The sequence below is a fragment of the Apodemus sylvaticus genome, chromosome 11, assembly GCF_947179515.1.
Source record: "Apodemus sylvaticus chromosome 11, mApoSyl1.1, whole genome shotgun sequence".
Lineage (NCBI taxonomy): Eukaryota > Metazoa > Chordata > Mammalia > Rodentia > Muridae > Apodemus > Apodemus sylvaticus.
This window is the reverse complement of record NC_067482.1, coordinates 16,983,798-17,005,075: the sequence shown is the minus strand read 5'-3', so window position 1 is coordinate 17,005,075 and position 21,278 is coordinate 16,983,798. Positions and strand designations below refer to the sequence as shown.

Genomic DNA, 21,278 nt, shown 5'->3' with positions numbered 1-21,278 from the left:
TCCTCCTTATCAAATGAACTAGGCAGGATGGCTCACGCCTCCATTGTCCTAGCAACATCCAAACGTGGTACCTGAAAGGGAGATGCGCTCCCTCACCAGCTGTCCCCGCTGGTAAGTGTTCAGCTGCCTACAGAGGGTGTGCAGAGCATCTGCACATGGCTCCGAAGACGAGAGCAGGCCTACCTTCTGAGAGAACAGCCTATCTTGTGAGAGAGCAGGCCTACCTTCTGAGAGAGCAGGCCTACCTTCTGAGCAGTCCTATCTTCTAAGAGAGCAGTCCTACCTTCTGAGAGAGCAGGCCTACCTTCTGACAAGAGCAGGCCTACCTTCTGAGAGAGCAGCCTATCTTCTGAGAGAGCAGGCCTATCTTCTGACGAGAGCAGGCTATCTTCTGAGCCAACGTGATAACAAACTCATGCAAAGAAAAAAAGGGCCACTGGAATTGCAACAAGCAGGGAAGAAAGAGTGAAAACAAAACCACCCAGGTGAAAGTGATGTTACATTTGCACGGCACAAACTCAGCAACAACGACAAAATCCTAGCAGTCGGAGAGCAGCTTTTTAGTCTCTATTCTTCACAATGTAACAAGAACAGACGTTACAATGTAAGGTCTTGTGCTTCCGGATTCTACTCACCCAGCACTCCGGGTAAGACAACAGGATTCACAGTGCTCTCTCATAACCCCTCAGTGCAAGCCAAAGTAACACAGAGAAGCACAAACGTACTGACAGCGTTGGAGAGACGCTGACCAGCCACAGCCCAAGGACATTTTGCAGTCAGAAGCTGTATTTAAAGCTGGCACTGTGGAAGAATGTCATGATGCTGTTAGACTCAGCCATTGTTTTCAGATGCTAAGAAATGAGGGAACTCTTCACCCTAGATGATAGCTTTCATTTCCTAACCCCTAGTCACCTTATGTCAGTATGGACAAGTCCTTAAATAAAACACCAGACTGAATTACATAAAATTACAAATTAACAATTTATTTTATGGATTTCATTTTTAGAAATAAAAATTAAAAAAAAAACTTGCAAAAGTGATTTTGTTATATCCTAATTGGTTAGATATTTTCTGTAAGTTCTAAATAAGTAAAATAATATAAAAATATATTTTCAAGTCTTTCTAGAACAAAAGGAAAGCCACACAAATCATTAAATACTTTGGGATTTTTTTACTCCCCACAGCTGATTTCACAGATATAAAAGCCGAAACGCATTTAGACTGAAGCACAGCCTCCAGCAGGCACAGAATTACAGTTCGTGTTTGTGGGCAATAGCTCGGTCTCACTCTGTGCTGTGCCAAGGAGAATGGAGAATCACCACCTGGCTCCGTGACCACGCTAACGATGTCATAAAATGAACAACAGTGGATGCTTTGGGTAATACTTTTTTTTTTTTTTTAAGTAAATACAGCTTTTAGATATAAACTTTTCAAAGATTCTCTTTGAAGAGCTTTGTGGTGACCATTTCAGATTTAATGTACAGTAATTTCTGAGGAGCCTCAAACATCCCAGTGAGGAAAAGGACCCTTCTTCTTGTCAGCAGGTCACCGTAAAGAAGGCTCGATGTAGCAAGAAGATGTATTTATAAACCTCTGGACCAAGTCTGTAAACGGTCAGCTAAAGACACCGCCTCTGCTATGGATGGTCTCATTCAGGCCGTGTTCCACCAGTTTTATGTCTTCTAGGTCGTCTTTTATGATGCTAATCAAGTGGCTAAGGCCTTCCTGTTGTTGTTTCAAATGCTAGAATGAATTCAAGAAAATAAAACATGAGCGCACAGTTCTGTGAAAGTGCAAGCTACTCACAATAACGGAATTAGTAACTCCAGCCTCCCAGATGCTGAATTATGGGTGTACACTACCACTGATGTGGTGGGGGGGCTTGAATCTAGCAGGCTTTGTACCAACTGAGCTACATCCCCAGTCCCAGCTTCTCAACTTTATACACATGGAGATCATTGTGGATCTCGATGACTGCACCTGAGAGGATCCGGAGAAGCCTGAGACTTACCTTTACTGCCACTGCCTACCTACAGCCTGGCACTTCCATTACCTAGACAATCTGAGGGATGCCCGGCTCCTTATGGGAGTAACAATATGTGGACCACTTTTAGTGTACAGAGATGTTAGGTATTTCCACGTTGTTGGCCATCTGTCACTGTGTCACAGGAAGGGGAATCAGACACTTGTCCCTGGATGACCGCGTATTTCAACCCATGTTGCTGCATATGTCAGAATTCCTCCTCTTAGGAGCACCCCACTTTGTGGACATGTGCATAGGTGTACAAATGTCTCTGCAGACACCTGCTTTCAACTACTTGGGTGTATACATCCACAGGAGAACTGGGTGGACGTGGTCGCACGTCCCTTGAGTCTCTCAGCACTCACTTGGCAGAGACAGACCGATTTCTGGGAGTTCAAGGCCAACTTTAAGTCTTCATAGCAGGCTCTAGACCAGCCTGGGCTACACAGGGAGACCTTGTCTCTCAAAAATAAGAAGTAAAACTGCCAGATGACATGGTAATTCTACTTTTAGTTTTTTGAGGAAGCAAGGTTTTTCTATTTTTGTTACTTAAAGGTGCCTGAATGTTATGACTGCCCTACAGTCTCCTAAATGAGGACTTCTGCTGCTGAACAGGCCACCCTGATGGATGGATGCGGAGCTGTGAACTCACACTCACCTGCTTGATTTCTCGTAGTAGGTCTGCATCTATGTAATACTTCTCTTCAGATTTCACAGCCCCAAAGTGATTCTGCATCCTGATCTGGGACATCAGCTCATTCAGCCGACCCTGAAAGCGAGCGAGTCAGAAACAAAGGCTAACAGCAGCTAGGGGCAATCACAGCTGCCCCTAAATCGTCTGTTCAAGCTCCTATTTCTTTGATTTGAAGCATTTATACAAGCCAAAGGAACCATGACTGAGAATTTATTTTAGGGAGTTCTAATTAATGCGACCAAATGCTTAAGACCACAACCCAATACAGAACTCCTGTGTGATGGGACGACTGTACTGACCCGCCTTAAACAAGCTCTGGCTGCGCAGACTTAGAAGCGCTTACCTTGAACTGAGTGGGCGCATTCAGTTCCCCTTGAATAGTATCGAGCTGAACCCGCAACTGTTCTTCCTCAGCCTGGATGGCATAGCCACTTTTCCTTTGGATCTCCTGTTTGATTAGGACCTGTAGAAGACAGTTACCATCTAGTAGAACATTTCAAAAAAGCCATTATGGACTTGCTGTTGAAAATTGCCTTGAAACTAATTCAGTGTGCTTTGAAATCCTAGCACTTGGCAGGCTAAGGTAGGAGGGTCACCAATCTGAGGCTAGCCTGGGGAACAAGGAGAGTTCCAGGCTAGTCTATGTTGCATAGCTGAGACCCTGCCTCCAACAAATACTGAAACCCCAAAACATTTTTAAAAACCTCCAAGTGCTTTCTGCTTATTCTTGAAAGCGACTTTACATGTATGCTTACATTCCAACTAGATTTTCATGTCATAGAAAATATCTTTATATAAAGCACAATTAAAAATCAATGCTGCGCTGGGCAGTGGCGGCGCACGCCTGTAATCCCAGCACTTGGGAGGCAGAAGCAGGTGGATTTCTGAGTTGGAGGCCAGCCTGGTCTACAGAGTGAGTTCCAGGACAGCCAGGGCTACACAGAAAAACCTGTCTCGAAAAACAAAAAACAAAAACAAACAAACAAATCAATGCTGTTTATGAATTTACCTTTTTTGAACTCAAATATTGAAAAAGATAAACAAAAATCATTTGTTTTGAGGCAAGGTCTCAAGTAGCCCAAGGTGGCCTGAAGCCTGATCTGTGGGTGACCTTTAACCCCGACCCTCCTGCCCATCTCCAGAGTACTCGGCACTCATAGGCAGGCTACAACATCCAGACCTAAGTCACTTTCAACGTGAAGTTTCTAGCTTTCCAGGCACGAGAGCATCTATCTGTCCATGTTAAATATGCACCAGGCACTGACGGAAGTCTGCCAGCAGATGTGGGCTAAGGTGACAGGCTCCGGAGGCCTGGGATTCTCTGCAGGGTCATAGGGACATCCAAGCTGAGAAGACTCACGGGCGATAGATAGACCTCTGTGGGTTAAATATGTGGTATGGGAATTATATCTCAATGGACCTCTTCAAAGAGAGAGAAAAAAGGAAGCCATCATTCTATTTCCTCAGAAAGATTCAAGTATCGAGAGTTAGCCTTTTAGTAGTTACAAATTCATTTCAACAATGAGATGGGGTGTGCTCATGGTCTTTAGCAGCTCTTCTTCCTGCTTCAGTTACTGATTTCTTCACTTTGACATACATGACTTTTGGTAATTTTTATGTGTTAGAAAATCACCTATCTTTCCTAGGTTCCAAATCTGAAAACTGCTTTAGCATCTTCTATTACTCAGGTCTGTGTATTTAGGCCAGCTGGTCTGATCGTGGCCCGCTCTGAGATGACGATCTTTGGTAGTCTTCCACAGACAGCCTTTCAGTCCTCGCGCTGTCCCCTGAACCCATCCATCCATCGCTGGCTTCCCGCCCTCTCGGTGCTCAGGCCTATCTGAATTTCTCTGTGCTGCAGCGGCTTCTGCGTGTGTGCCTTCAACACCTCCTGCCATGCAGCACTTGGTCACGACAGTTGATGATTGCGGGTTTTACTGTTATCTCCTTCTATCTAATAACACTGCTAACTGGTTCTAATCATCAATACACAGTCACATGCTCCTTCCTGGCAATCAAAATGTTCTCTACTTTCTGAAACCAGGAATGGGTGATTTCCTACCTTTTCTTGTAACCTGTCAGAAGAAGTGAACTTTAGAATACTTTTCTCCCACCTCCTACCTATATGATTCCCCGCCCCCCCCCAAACTTCTGGGTCTTTTTCCTACTTAAAAAATTCCTTATTTGAGCCATATTTCATAGAAAACATCTTAAAAACATCAAGGGAACTCCAATTATAACCTGTAAGGTTCTGTGAGAGAGATCCATCAGTTTTCTCTTGTATTGTGCTATTTTGGCCATAGTTGTAGTTTGATTCTTTTGCAGTTCACTAATGTCTTCAGATATGATCTGTTGAAAGAAATAAAGTATACAACACTATGTAATAGGCACATTCACATGTCCACGCCCAATTCTGAGATAACCTAGCGATACATCTCTATTTAATAGGCACAGCCACATGTCAAAGCCTAATTCCAAGATAACCTTGCAATCCATCTCTCAAAAATATAACTATCTTTAATTCTGCATTTTATTATTTTTTATATTCTTTCTCCTTGTATATATGTGTATGGAGTGCACTGGAGTCCAGAGAGGATCCTGGTTCCCCTGGAGGTGGAGCCATGAAGCTCCCCTGTGGCAGTTTGTGCTCTTGACTGCTGAGCCTTATTCAGCCCCATAATCCTGTGTTTCCTTCTCTTACATATCAAAAAAAGGTATTATTCAAAGATTTCTTTAGAGCTTTAAGAAATTTAGTGATGAGGCAATATACTGTAAAAACAGTAACATTTCAGAAATCAGGGACTTTGAGTGCTATTTTGGAATAGAACCAATAACCATGTCTGAATGGAAAGCGTTCAGGTGTGAGGGCAACGTGGGCAGGCTTAGCTCAGCGGGCAGCTAGTTTGAAGCTGGCAGGGCTGGGAGGCCAGCGCGCCTGTGTTCCACACACACAGGCACAGAATTCTTGGAGGGCCGATTGATCGGAGTGGGGAGAAAGGGGAATGAGAAATTCCTAAAAGTGAATAGTTTCTTGTCTCTGGTTAGTGACGTTTTTCTGTCTGGCCTAAAATCTCCTTACTTCGCCCTATGCTGTCTTTTTTTTTTTTTAAAGAAAGTATGATTAATTTTTTTTTAAAGATTTATCCTATGTGTATGAGTATACACCAGAAGACGGCATCAGATCCCATTACAGGTGGTTGTGAGCCACCATATGGTTGCTGAGAATTGAATTCAGGAACTCTGGAAGAGCAGTCAGTGCTCTTAACTGTTGGGCCATCTCTCCAGCCTGCCCTATGCCATCTTAATCTTAACAGGGGAGGTTTAAGTTGTATGTGCACACAAGTTTTCTTTGACTACAATGCACATGCTTGTATAGAAGCCAGGATACAACCCTGGGTGTGGTGTTTTATTTTTTGAGATGGAAGAACTCTCACAGGTCTGAGAGAACAGTGAGCTTCAGAGGCCTGCCTGTCTCTGCTTCCCTTCACCGAGGTTACAGGATCATCAGGCCTGGTTTTCTCATGTGGGCTTTGGGGACTGAAATCAGGTCATACTGCTCAGTACGTTCACAATAGCACTACTTCCCAGCGGCTATGATCTATAAAGCATTCCAATCAGGTGTCCTGATCATAATTCATTTCTATGCCACTGGAGTGTTGAAGACAGAACAACAACAAAAAAACCTGTACGAAGCATTTCAGTGTGCTCCCCTCATCCCCCTGCAGACCACACTTTTGGGGTGGGACACTGGGACACACTGGGGACTAAACCTAAGGCCTACCATATTCAACCCGAGTGCTCTCCCACAGAGCTCCATGCGCCAGCCCCTTTACTTCTTGAGACAAGCTCTCACTACGCTGGCCAGGTCAGCCGTGGACCTAAACTCTGCAGGCCATTGTGGCCTTGAACTTTCGCTCCTCCTGCCTAAGCCTCCCACCTAAGTGAGAGCACAGGCCTGTCCCACCAGGCCTGGCTTCGTTCCTCTTTAATGAAACACCAAGACATTATGAAGACACAGGACAAAATTAGGTTTCTGTGCTCATCATACACATTTATTAAAAATCTGGGAACCGGCCAGAATGTATTTGATTTTTTTAAAAAAAATGAATATCTTAAAACTAGTTTAAAGGGCATAGACAGCCTCAATATTATTCATAGATGAAATGACTTAATATAGAGATTCAAATGTCCAGGTATAGTGACGTATAATCCCAGCACTTGGGAGGTGGAGGCAGAGGAATCACAAGTTCAAGGTAATTTTGGCTATGTAGTGCATTTGAAGCTAGAAGTTCACTGTAATGGTGATACTCTTGAATTCAGTGTGTGCAGCCTAACATAATAAAGTGTCTAGAAAGTCTGCCATAAGAGAAACCATATGGAATTTTTAGACAAAGAAATGCTGAGAAGGAATAATAATTATGTATAAATATTTGTCGGGTGTTCCCAGAAGCACAGTGGCTGCATAAACCAATCAGATTAGAACTGCCCTCACAGAACCACCTGACAATTAAAAATGGCTTCATAAACAGTAAGCTTGCTCCCCTGTCTTATGAAATCGGAGCTGCATATAAAGGAATAGAATATGGAGCCCAGTCAGAACACCTGCAGTACACTGGGTCTCATTTGATTTTAGAAGTTAATCAAGATTGGGTCTACTAAATAGTTGGATAAAAAAACAAATGTGACCTTGAATGAATCTAGGCTATAAATTTAAGCTCATAAAATATGTCAAATCAAATTTATGGGGCTGGAGAGTTCGTTCAGATGTTAAGAACACTGGCTGTTCTTCTAAAGGACTAAGGTTCAATTCCACACTAACACCCAGATTGAATTCCAGTTCCAGGGTATCTGACACACTCTTATGGCTACGAGGGTACTGCACAATATGTGGTGTATAGACATCTATGTAGGTAAAGTCATACACATACAATTTTAAAAAGGCCTGTGGCAGGAGGGGCATCCCTGCCACAGGAAAGGAAGGCTTGCAGAGCTGCAGCCTGCAGTGGCCTGTGGCCTGCAGTGGCCTGTGGCCTGCAGTGGCCTGTGGCCTGCAGTGGACTGTGGCCTGCGGCCTGCAGTGGACTGGCTCCCCACACTCAGTAAAAGTCTCTCAAACTCTATTTCCTTTTCCACTCTCAAGACAGAAGACAAAAAGTGACTTCTTACATCTAGTCTGGTCTGATGCTGCTTGGTCATCTGGTCTTGAACCTTCAGTCTTCGAAGCAATTCTTTGAAACCTACCATAGGTACAGGAATTAACCTGAAATGCAAGGTCACTTTTCAGAATGCATTACTAAAGCTAACGATGTATTTCATAATAGACGTCATGCAATTTTATGATGAATTTCTCAACCCAGGCATTGAGAACAGTAGCATCCACACTACTTGCCTCAGCCTCCCTATTTTATGAAGGAGGCTTGCATTATACAAGCAAGTGTAGCAGGTGGCTAGAGTTCAGACTTCTCCACCCCTGGTTTCCCTCAGCACGCTGCCTTACCATAGTAGAACTGTTTTAAAAAAGCAAACAAAAGGACTCCCTTCGAATGCAAGACTACAACCAACTGCCCACATGTGTTTTCTTCCTTCCCGGTAAGGATCAGGGTGCACATAAAATAAATGGGCGGCACACTTACTTCTCAGAGTCTGGGTTGTCCACCTTGGCCTGCTCCCAAATGATAGGGTCAACACCTGCCACACACAAATATATTCTTTTAGAACACATAATTTTCTGTGTTTATATTTGTATGGGAAATGCTTTCTTAAAATTAGACAATGAGTTCAGAAGCTGGATAAATTACTTTTTAAAAAATCATTGCAAATTTTATAAATACTGACTGAAAGCAAGTATCTGCAGACTGTGTAATTCCTCTGGAACCAGAACACACAAAGCCCACAACAAATCACACAGGAAAGAAGCCAAAGCTAGTCACAGACAAGAGTGAAAAGACATTCAACCTGGTCACCAGGAAAATTTAGACTAAATATTAATTCTTTAACTACTGTGTTGCTGGGACAAAGAGGAAGAGAGAAAAAAACATTACCTCACACTTACAAATAAATTTTTAGAAAGTAACAAACCTAAGAGTAGTTCAAATCTCACCATCAGGATTTCACTCTAGTGAACTTCGTGGTGTGGGAGGAGTGACGGTGTCACCCTATTGCCTAGGCTGGCCCTCAATTCACTATGCAGTCCAGACAGTGACTTCAAACTCCTGATCTTCTGCATCGCATCTCCCAAAGGCTGAGAGTACAGGTAAGGTCCCGATACCCAGCTACCATAGATCTTATTCTAAAAAGCCTCCTGCCCACGTGTCCTACGGGGAACTTCCCTGGACACTACCTACTGCTTAGTTTGGAATGGTGAATGCCCAGAAATAATACTGAATTTAAGTAAAGAATCTATGAATACTATATAGTGTTCACAATAAAATTCATCTTAATACACTAACATGAGAAATACTAAGAAATTCTGTAACTAAAAGGCAGGTGGCAGCAATGTGTAGTGCAGAGCGCTTTTGCTATTACATGGAAATGTGATGTACATGTAAAGTCACAGGCCCGGATCGGCAGAGTCCAGTGCTTCTGGAGGAAGGGAGATGACCTAGAATTATCAGTCACCTTACGATAGCTAAGTTCTTTTTTTTTAAAGTGCAAATGCATTTAAGTTTTACTTAAATGCTCAGGTAAAACAGATTAAAAACCTAAAACATCTCAAGTGACTTACCTGTAGGTAGATGGTTATTTTTATCACTCCCTAAAATCTCCATTTTTTTTTTTTTTTTTTTTGGTGGTGGTGGGGGGATTTTTTGGTTTTTCGAGACAGGGTTTCTCTGTGTAGCCCTGGCTATCCTGGAGCTCACTCTGTAGACCAGGCTGGCCTCGAACTCAGAAATCCGCCTGCCTCTGCCTCCCAGAGTGCTGGGATTACAGGCGTGTGCCACCACTGCCCGGCCCTAAAATTTCTAATAACCATATTAACTATATAATTTAAAGTTACACCTGACTAAGACATATATATTTAAGAACACATTCTAAATCAGCAGACATGTGCCTGTCACCAACCAGCCCTGGCCCCAGCACATACCGGCGGGAGGGTTTTGTAAGAGCTGCTTGATCTGAGCAGGAGACAGCTCTGTTCTGGTCATAGAAAGGGTCACCCCAAGCTGCTGCAGCTGGGTTTTAATGTTGGCTTGCTCGAAGTGGGCATACAGTGTTGTTGCGGGAACTCTTCTGGAGGTGCCATTTGGAGATCGCTCAACAACATAAATGACAACTTCCGTCCTGGAGGAAAACAACAGATTTACACCCCACTGACTCCATAACCCACAGCCAGCACAGCTTACTGTTGTTCTAAAGCACTGCTGGCTAAGGATGGAAATGGGATCATGAAAGCAAACCTTACAGGTGTTAGGCACACTTGTAAATCAACTAAAATGACAAAAGCCAAAGTAAGGCAGGTAAATAAGAATTTATTTTTTGAAAAGATTTGCTGAACAGCATAGCTCTGTATCAAATGCTTATGTCCTGCTGTACCTCCATCTCTACAACTATTTTCTCTCATGGCTGTGCCACCAGCTTATGGGCTATGCTGCCACCAAGACCAGGAAGTAACCTGAGTCAGTCACTGGGGATTACTAGCAACATAAGTCATTTAACCGTAAGTATACTGCAGCCAGGACTAAAGTGGCAGAAGGGCCCAGGAAGCGGAGCAATCACACAGTCCACGAAGGAGCAGAATCAAGCCAGACCTGGTTCCGAGTCTCTAATCCCAACACAGAGAAAAGGCTGGAGGAGCACTCCAAGTATTAAGATAGCCTGGGCTACAGAGTGCATTTCTAGAGAGCAAGCTCCAAACAACAAGACTGTCTTGAACCCACCAAAACCAACAGCAACAAAAACTTAACCAAAAAACTGGAGTCAGTTTTTATAAGGTTCCAGCGACACCTTATTGCGGTCATCTGCACGCTGCCACAATGCTCCCTGCTGTTCCTCTTCTACAAATTAGCAATGGTTATGAAATTAAAAATAAGGGGGGGGGGACTTTAAACAGTTCTATAGGGCTGGAGAGATGGCTTAGTGGTTAAGATTGCTGACTGCTCTTCCAGAGGACCTGAGTCCAGTAACCACATGGTGGTGCACAACCATCTGTAATGGGATCTGATACCCTCTTCTGATGTGTCTGAAGACAGCTACAGCGTATTCATATACATAAAATAAATCTTAAAAAACACACATACACACACACAGAAGTTCTATAAATATGTAATAATCACCACCTAAAAAACCATTCTGTTGAGATTTGTGTTTCAGCAGCAACAAAGCCCACGATGAACAACCCATGTTTTGTATACTCACTGGTCATCGGGTAGAGTCTTAATGCCCTCCACATTGACAGTAAGGGTCTGGTTTCCTCCCAAAACTTTATGCAATGACTCTACCAATTGCTGTTGTTGGCTTCTAATATCTGTTTCTTTTTTGTTGAAAATTAAAACTACTAGTCCATCTTCATCTTTATTACTGGGCATACAGCTATAACCTACAGCCTGTGAAGTAAACAACATAAATATCAAAAGTATATACAGACATTATACCAACTGTTTAATAGATAGCTTAGCATCTGCTAAAATGATCTACAGGGTAATGAAGGGAATTATTCTCCCTCCATTCTGACCTGAGGATATCCCATGTTATAGACAAAACTGCATTTCCCAAGAGTAGCATGAACAGAATGAAACTAAAATTTCCTCTCCAATTAAAGAATTTTCTCAGCCGGGCAGTGGTGGCGCATGCCTGTAATCCCAGCACTTGGGAGGCAGAGGCAGGCGGATTTCTGAGTTCGAGGCCAACCTGGTCTATAGAGTGAGTTCCAGGACAGTCAGGGCTACACAGAGAAACCCTGTCTTGAAAAACAAAACAAACAAACAAACAAACAAAAAATTCTCTGAAAGATTTTGATATTCATGTATGGGGAGGGTTTCTGATACATCGAAACAACTCTGTCATAAATACAATTGCAGAAGTGATGGACCAAGCGTACTCACTTCACTGAGATCTGACTCATGAGTTATGAACTAAATTTTAGAGAAACAATTTACAAATATATGTTTAATGTACAATGACATTATCAAATTACTAATGATATAAAAAATGTCTATTATGAGTTCATATAAGAAAACTTGAAACAGGTTATTAGTGTGATATTGAGTAAGACTACATAATATTAATATGAAGAATTACACATTGCTAAAAATAGCTTATATAAAGGAACTTTTTATCCTTTGTTACCATGTATAAGCAACTTTTTTCTTAAATGTGCCATTCTGATTTATTTATTTATAATGTATACAGTGTTCTGCTTGCATTTATGCCTGCAAGCCAGGAGAGGGCACCAGACCTCATTACAGATGGTTGTGAGCCACCATGTGGTTGCTGGGAATCGAACTCAGAAGCAGACAATCCTCTTAACCTCTGAGCCATCTCTCCAGTCCCCATATATGCAACTTTTAAAGAAGTATTTAAGTTTATTCATTCGTACATTTTATTATGTATGTTACATAGCAACCTTTAAGAAAAGATAAAACATTTAAACTGATACTTCAACCTACATTTACTACAGTACATCTTATTGCTAAACAAAGATATTAAAATTTTCAAGTAATGCATTCAGATGATACTCAAATTAAATATTCCTAATACATAAAGCTAAAACTACAAAGTGCTCCGAATTCTGAAACTTTCTGATGTTAATATGATGTTCCAGGTAAAAAAATTCTACACTTAACCTTGGGTCACAGCACATGACGAATAAAATTACTGTTAGGCTGCACATACATGTAAATTAGTTCCCTGTTTAGATCAGTCCTGTTCTCAGGAAATCTCATTATATACACAACTATTATAAAATCTGAAAAATCTCAACTCTGCAACGCTTCCTTCTCTGTCTTAAGGGCGGGAGGGAAGCTCAGTGGCAGGACATGTGACTCGCAGACATGAGGGTCTGGGTTGTATTCCTAAGTACCCCAACCCCCAAGAAAAATAAAAAAGCAGGGTGAAATATAAACTTGACTGTAATATATTGATTTGCTAAGGCAAGTGAATCCCCAGCTGACTGTGGTGGTCTAGCCCTACAACCAATCCCAACACTCGGAAGAGGTTGAAGTAGGATGACCATGAGTTTGAGGCTAGCCTTGGCTACACAGTGCATTCAAGGTCAGCTTAGAGCTATTACAGATCCTCTTGGGAGGTGGGGGAGGAAAGAAAGACCACTTGTATTCCAAAAAGCAAAGAAAGAAAAATTAAACAGTCAAGTGCAAGTGTACATGCTGCTTCCACTATCTAAAAGCAGACTACCTGAGGTGAAATTTCAGTAACATGGTTGTTGCCCACAAAGAGGAGGCACAACAGGGAGACAAGCCATTGCTGTTGACAACAGCAGTGACTGGGCTTCACACGCTCCCCACCAGTGCTGACGAACACAACCACATCTAGACCTCTACAGTGGGGACAAGCACAGCATGGCCCCTCTCCTGTTTTCTCTTTTCCTATTAACTTAAGGGGACACATCATGGCACACAGGTGGAGGTCAGAGGACTTTGGGACTCAGTCTCTTCCTACTAGGTGGTTTGGGGAGTGTCAAACTGAGGCCACCAGGTTTGGTCGCACACACCTCCACCACTCGATGCAGGGTCTAATGTAGCTTGGGCTGGCTTCTGACGTGCTCTGTAGCAGAACATGACTGACTTCTGTCCTCCGTGCACCCCTGAGAGCGAGATTCAGGTGTGCACAAAGAGACTCACTATGCCAATAACTTCTGTCTCTGTCCTTAGAATCATATACAATACGTTTTCAAAAGTCACTTTAAGTTTACAAATTTTTGTAATTTTAAGATAAAAAGTATAATCTCACCACTCTCAAGAAATACTTAAAAAAAAAAAACCAAGCAACAACTATTTAATGTCAATTTAATCTAATCTTATATTCACTCTTTAAATGAAGATCAAAGACGCAACTGATACCTTAAATCGGCAAAAGGGATTTTCCTGTGTAAACTCCACTGGAGGAATGTTATTATTGAAATATCCTTTTCCTGTTCCCCAGAAGGCCTGCAACTGGTTCCACTTTGCCAAGATGGCGTCTCTCTCATCCCCCAAGAGTGTTGGAGCAGAAAGAGCGCTGGCAGTGTTGATGAGCTGGTTGGACTGCGCAGGAGCCTGTGTAGGCTGACTGAAGAGACTGCCTAAAGCTTAAACAGGAAAAACAAACAAACAAGCCCAAAACACTTAGACCCGAGGGAAGGTAAGCAAAATAACGACTCTCCCACTTCCATACTGCAACTCATGGAACGGATTTCCCTATTATCTCACATATGGGCGAGATTGTAGCCAGGACAGGACAGAAGGAAAGCAACGAGTATTGGTAGTCCAGAAAGCCTCTGAGGAAGTTAGAGGACCAGCCTGGAAATGGCTGAAAGGCAGTGAAAGGAGAACAGCTGTGGGTGTTCTCAAGCACAATGGACCCTCTGGAGTACAGGGACGAGCGCATGGCTAACACAGATGCTACAATAACCCAAAGGTAGCACAGTTACAAAAAAAGGATCAGACTGATGAAATATGGTCAGAGCCAGCAGACAGGGACCAGGTGCTTCAGAGACAGTGCAGCTGATAGCATCTCGGCCAAGCGGGGCTTTAAAACAAAACAGTACCGCAATTCAAATTTCCTCTTCAAATTGTGTCTGAGAGGGTTAAACAGAAAACAGCATGCTCAACCATGTGTGGTACTTTACACTTGTAATGCTAGCTAGCACTTGAAAACAGAGTGATTGCCAGAGTTTATGTCCAGCCTGAGCTACATAGTGATTCCAGGCCAACCTAGGCCACAGAATAAGACCCTGTTCTCAAAAAGGAAAAAGAAAGCCGGGTTGTGGTGGCGCACGCCTATAATCCCAGCACTCTGGGAGGCAGAGGCAGGCGGATTTCTGAGTTCGAGGCCAGCCTGGTCTACAGAGTGAGTTCCAGGACAGCCAGGGCTACACAGAGAAACCCTGTCCTGAAAAAAAACAAAAATCAAAAAAAAAAAAAAAAAAAAAAAAGGAAAAAGAAAAGAGCAAAGGAATAACACTATGTCCAGGGAACAACCAGGTCTCACCTAAGACAAAAGTCAAGAGTGCTCAGTAAAGAGCAAAGACGCAGAGGCCCTCACTAAATCATACTGGAATAGATGAGACGAACTAGGAAGCAATCAGTTAGCAAACATCAGCCTACGCCTAAAGTTGATAAATTAGCCCGTAACTGTCAATAGGGATCAACAGTGTAAGGGAACAGTCTCCAGGTCTGCAGTTAGGTGCAAGCAGGCAGAGGAGACTGGCTCGGTGATAAGGGGGCTGCCGCAGACCCGAGGACGCACGCATGCGCAGCAGCACACACTGTGGCCCAGGGTACAGGGAGGCAGACTAGCTCAGAACTAGCTGGCCAGGTGGTCTAACCAATTCACCATATTGCAACTCCAGTGACTTGCTCTCAAAAAATAAAGCAGAGACTGACTAAGGAAGACCTCCACATGTGTACACACTCAGACAAATAAAATTTGACAAGCGAGATTCTGTGACATTAAGAATCTTCTGTATAGCAAAAATAACTACAATAGTGAAGACAACCTATAGAATAGAAGAATATCTTTGGTAGTAATTGATCCAATAAATTATTCACATTTAAAAATATATACTAAAAACTTGTAACATTAAAATAAAAGTCAAGCAAATAATCCAATTATAACTGAGTGAATGAACTAAACCAGGCAGTTCTCTGCAGCTAAGAGTGCTTGCTGCTCTTCCAGAAGACTCAATGAGCCAAAGTACATAACAAGCAAACTTTAAATGCCTAACAGCCTAACTTTAAAAAACAAAGGACCCAGAAGACTGAGTCTGATGAAGCAAGATTTTGATGATATACTCCTAGGAACAAAGGGTTGGAGAGACAAGCCCTTATGGGGGAGGGGGGGAAGAAAAAAAAAAATCACAGGCTGACTGTATTATCTAACATTAAAAAAAACAAAACAAAACCACACAGGTGAGGTAAAGTTCTTTACAGATGAATCCAACAAATGAACAAAAGAACACTACTTCTAAATCTATAATAAATTAACTCATCTAAGTAGTGATTACTAATGGCTGCTAGCATCATTACAAAGCCACATATTTAGATATTATACAATCGCATGATAAAGGATATCCTATGACACAGTCTTGCAAATAAAACACTGAACATCCCCCAACAATTAGGCGATACAGATGATATATCTATGTATTAAAGATTATGTTAACTATACAAGAACGACTTCAGCAAAGTACAAACAGAAAACCTGAAAGACAAAGACCCGAAGTAATCCTAGAAAAGAAGGCTGCCGAGATCTAAGATGCAAAATGATGGAGTTCTGCTCACACTGTGCTCACATTCGAGAATGGCGGAAGTACAAAGGAAGGGGAGAGACTGAAAGACGGGACAGCTTGTCCCATGGAGCAGTGCTGTAGGGGAGGCGTGGAGTCTGCTCGGGATCTGCCTCAGCACGACAAGGGCGTGTCCATGTATATAATCTAATAAACTATATCCCTACATAGAAATCACTATAGCTTTCATCGGATGACTTCCAGCGCAGGCAGGGCCCTTACAGCCCTAACCAGGCCAGTCCGTCTGTCTTTCTCCTAATTCTCAGCATGCTATGTGTGAGAATTAGCTTTTGGAACTCTTGGAATACACTTACAGTCCTTAAAACTGAGACAATCTGTATCTGAAGCGACATCGCTGTTGCTGCCACATTTTAAGGCTGAAGATAAAATCCCACTTACAAGGCTGCTGCTGCTGCTGCTGCTGGGTATTAAATCCTCCAAAGCCGAGTCCGGTGCCCAAACCGGTGCCCAAACCTGTGCCAGTTCCAGTCGTTGTGCCAAAACCAGTACCAAAGCCAAAACCTTTGTTCTGAGTGCCACCGAGAAGGCCTTTCAATGAAAAATCAGAATTGAGTAAGCTGAAAGCATTATCCTCTGCCACATTTGCGTCTCTAGATGACTGAAGACAGCCTCTTACCTGTACTGCCGGTGTTTGTTGGGGCAGAAAAGCTGAATGCAGAGCCTGCAGTTGTAGTTGTTGTTCCAAATCCTCCAAACCCACCTAATTAAAAACGGATAAAATATAAGGGTCCTTTTATGCACACAGAGGGAAATGTGTCTTCAATTGTTGCTTAAGCTAAATATAAAGGACATATTGATCTAAAATTTTTTTCAACATCAGTAAAAAAATTAAAAACCCTACATTACTAATCAGAAGGTCAATGCATTACAAGAAATAAATGCCCAAGTGTTTTAGATAGAAATAATACAATGCAATACATATCCCTTTAATTAAATGGGGTAACATGACTGAAAAAAATATGACTCTATCACAAGTCTGAAATGATATATATCTATTTTCAGAATAGCTATTACAAATTCAAGTGTCCATAATTTAGATTAATAAAATTAATGAGACTGTTTACTGACAGTGGAACTGTTTAAAGTGGATTCCTTAACACAGCAGTCTCTAGACTCCAGAAGGCTACTGTAGAAGTGTGAGGGAGTCACCACTCTCATCTCTCTTTCCCTAGCAAAAATAGGAAATGTAGATCCTTTGCATAAAACCTGTGGGGGTTTGCAGAGGTAAGGACTGAGCGAATGGCTAAGTCCTCCACCCTGATCCACGGCTAGGGCCTACTCTTTTCAAACCTCCTGGCTCACCTGTGCTGCTTTACAATGAGTTCGATTGTTTAAGGGCAGTACCAAGCACATGAAGGCAGCAGCACATGGCTTTGCCAGCTCTCAGCTGTAATTTTCATGACTTAAAACAACTTCTCCATTAGCTTACACTTCCCCTTAGTCTGTGTGAAACAACTATGTCTTCAAAGGAGACATACCAATATATTTACCTCTATAAAATAAGAATGTCTTTCTTGAAGGAAGGAAAGAAGTAAGTGGAGTAATGGCAAAGAAGGTAGCCTTGGCTACCATGGATGGGCTTGTATGGGCTTGTATCACACTGTGGCAATTGACACAGGCTACCACTGGCCCACATCACACTGTGGCAACCCGACAGGTTTTATTTTTAACTAAATCTAGAGAAAAAAAAATCAATCTTAGTATATCTTAACAATGTAGGGATAGAATGAAATGCCAACCTAATTTAAAATAAAGTATTGGCAGCAGTTATCTGGTTATAAAGAAGGTGCCAAAGACTTTCAAAACGAACATTTGAACTCTAAATATTGAGTTACGCTCCAAGTTTCCAGAGATTCTAACTTGAATCTCTTATATCTCTTGTAATGAGAGAACTTCTTCAAGATTGCAACAAAGATAGGTGTGGTAGCATACGCCTGCAACCCCATAGAGAGAGATGCTAAGGCAGGAGGATTACAGCTTTTAAATGACCCTGAACTACACAGTGAGATGCCATTCCAAATAAAAAAAAATGTGAATTAGTTTCAATCAATTTTGTGGTGCTGGTCTACCTCTGTACTCTTAAGCAATACAATTCAGATTTTAAAAATTATTAAATAGGCAACTGGACACATGTAACATAGATTCAACTGAAATACTGCCAGCTAAACATTTTGAGGAAACATCTAAAATAAATACTGTCTTTAGAGCCCTTTTAAATGTCCTACTTTTAAAGAATAACTATGTTATTCGAATTGGCTACACAATAAAAATGCTAGTCAGTATCTTGTCATGTTTCAAATTATCAAAAATACTCTAGTCCTATATGGATACAAAAAATGTAATTTTTAAAGGTCTTTCCTGAAGGCAGTTAATTAATATATTTGAAAACAGTCAAAACACACTTATATTTGTACAATTCATAAAAACAGCGACAACTTCAAATGGACATGAAATCAAGCAAATACAAACAGGTTTATTTGTTGCTGTTAAACTATATGGTTTGCTTTATTCTGAAACATAAATTTCAAAATAAGGTTTGTTTTGCCCAGTGCCAATTTTAAGCAAACTAGGAAACATAAACACACCAAGGGTGGTGCTACCATTCTAATATTTCTCAATGAGTCGCTTTATCTTTGGAATACCCAAGTATTTTTCACATTATTTTCAACTGAGAGGATAAGGGGACATAATGTAAAACCCGGTGAATGGGCAAAACCTCGACTTTCCAAGTAAGTTTAGAAGTAATGCTTACCAAATGCATATAATTGGCATGGGCAGGAGCCGGCTGAACAGAACATAAACTATGGACAATAAATTCATATACGAGCAGCTGAGGATCAAGATTTTTCTAAGGGTCATATATTGTGCTCACATAAGCCTAACTTAAATTGGGACATACACACCCATTACATCTGTGTTCTGGAAAATATTAGTCATCTTCAAACAATCCACAGATTTAAAAAAAAAAAAAAGGAAAACTTTTATCATCCTCTTTTTGAATGTAAAAGATGCCAAGCCAACTTTTTAAAACTCAGTGTCATCTGGCAAATTAAACTACTCAGGGAGAATTTCCCAAAAATCCAGCAAAGAATCTGCAATTCTTTCTACAATTATATATCTCGTAGAAATACATCCTAATTATGTTGGGCTGATGTTAGAAAAACACTGTTATACAGATTGAATAACAAGACAGGTCAACTGCTGTTCGTATAAGACTTGTTTCTCTTTGGAAACACAAGGACAATAAGATGAAATCCCGATGAAATATGTATAAAAAATGGAAAATGACTGCAGGAGTCCAAGAATCCCAGGGAAACGCTGAGCTTATGCTAAAGCTAATGATTTAAAAGACATTCACCCCATAGCCAACTTATTTTGAAGCTTTGCTCTGTATGATTAAATGAAAATCCAACAAAGGAGCATTCTAACTCTTTAAGGCTTTCCAAAAGCCACATCTTTTAAAGCAGTCAAAACTTGAAATATATTTGAATTGATCTTAAGATTGATCCCTATTAGACAAGCGCCATTTCTTCCCCCAAACTCTAGGAACATAGGAACATTCTTGGACTCCAACCCCCGATACTCGTTACACACATGACCCCAGTATCTACCTGCACTCGCCAGACTGTTACCAAAATTGAACGGAGTCGCCGAGGTGGTAGAGACACCGAAATTCCCAATATTAAAGTTCACTGCAGGGTTAGCGGTTAATCCGAAACCCCCAAAATTAAACCCACTGGCGGTGGAGTTGGCAGTCTCAAGCCCACCAAATCCTGATAGACATGGAGGCAGAGAAACAAAAAAATGAAAAGGTCAGAGGAAGGGAAGAGAAAAGGAAAAGAAAGCAAGATAAAAATTATAAGAATCAACAAGAGGTTTCACAGCGGGAACAAACCTGACCTGCACCGGATCAGGGGAAGAAAGTCAAGGTGGGGACAGACAGAAGGAGCGAAAGGACACCAGGGGCGGGGGGCCGAGTATCCCCCCGGGCAGGGGCAGGGACACAGGGAGCTGCGGGCAGCCTGGCTCCAGAATTACCAGCCTGGCCCGGGAGGTTGAAGCGAACGAGGGGACGGCGGGTCCCGGGAAGGGAGAGGGGCGTAGCCTCCGGCCTCTCCCGGCCGGACATCCCAATGGCGGGAAGTAACGCAGCGGCCGAGCCACGCGGGATGAGCGTGCTGCGCAAGCCCCAGGCCGAGCCTGAGCAGCCCGCGGCCCTCCCACCGCCGCCCGCCCTTTCCAAATGCCCCCAAGGTGTCCCGAGTGCCAGGGCAACCCCGGGACCCCCAACCGGACAGATCGGATCGAGGGGGGGGCCCAAGGCTTGGAGGAAGAAGGTAGGTCCAGGGCTGACTCACCCGCCGGTGCCGCGGTGGCTGTAGAGGTGCCCGAAGTGCCCGAAGGAGCCCCAAAATTGAAAGCCATGTCGCGGGAGCAGTACTTAGATGGTCCCCGGCTCCCGCGGCGCGCTGCCCAGTGCTCTCCGCTTTTCCGTCCGGCTGGGAAACGCCAGCCTGCACCATTAGTTCCGCCTCCTTCCTGACCTAAGCAGAGCAAGCAGGAACCAACCGAGAATGGAGTGGGTGGAACGGGAACGCCTCCCCTTGATCATTTCCGGGGGTGTGTTGTGGCCTCACGTGGTGTGGGACGTCACAGCAACGGGAGATGATGGGAAGTTGGACGTGGGGTGTCGTCCGTTGGCTCTCTGAGGCCGAGTTAGAGAAGTGGCAGGGTGCAGAGACCGCGTGAAGGTGCAGCCCTTACCTCTGCGGAGCGGTCCTGCCCGGAGGAAATGAGGTCTGAGCAGTTGAGAAAGAGGCATTCAAGAGTGATTGATAGAGAACGCACGGCACTGGCGGTAACACGTGTGTTAACATTGGGGCGTGCACGCTAGTAATCGTTTTTGCATAATTCTCTTAATCCCCAGCTGTGTTTCAGACAGTTTACCGTTATTCTCATTAGACAAGAGGGAGGGTCTGTCCCGAATGAAGCAAAGGAGCTCTCTAACTAGTAAAACCTGTGCCCTGCATCTCACGTCTGGGGAACATTTAACTCAACCTCATAGAGAAGACTGTATGGTTGATTAGTTTGCACAGGTG

General features: G+C 42.8%; 1 protein-coding gene and 1 non-coding gene across 3 annotated transcripts; one reads left to right on the top strand and one right to left on the bottom strand.

Moving 5' to 3' along the window:
* Positions 1 to 1,151: 1,151 nt before the first annotated feature.
* Positions 1,152 to 20,747, bottom strand: Nup54 (nucleoporin 54). 2 transcript variants are annotated; one of them, XM_052198183.1, is made up of 12 exons: positions 20,538 to 20,691; positions 16,796 to 16,879; positions 16,558 to 16,707; positions 13,733 to 13,959; positions 11,073 to 11,260; positions 9,802 to 9,998; positions 8,351 to 8,405; positions 7,884 to 7,977; positions 4,959 to 5,066; positions 3,061 to 3,180; positions 2,682 to 2,792; positions 1,152 to 1,743 (listed from the first exon to the last, which is right to left on the bottom strand). In XM_052198183.1, exons 1-12 carry the CDS (start codon positions 20,602 to 20,604, stop codon positions 1,615 to 1,617), a joined length of 1,530 nt encoding a protein of 509 aa, XP_052054143.1. In that variant the 5' UTR covers positions 20,605 to 20,691; the 3' UTR covers positions 1,152 to 1,614. The 2 variants fall into 2 exon arrangements, with proteins under 2 accessions (XP_052054143.1, XP_052054144.1); XM_052198184.1 differs by lacking the exon at positions 13,733 to 13,959 and having other exon boundaries at positions 20,538 to 20,747.
* Positions 15,613 to 15,756, top strand: LOC127696891 (small Cajal body-specific RNA 4). The gene has a single exon (XR_007980340.1). It is a non-coding gene; the product is annotated as a small Cajal body-specific RNA 4 (non-coding RNA).
* Positions 20,748 to 21,278: the final 531 nt, after the last annotated feature.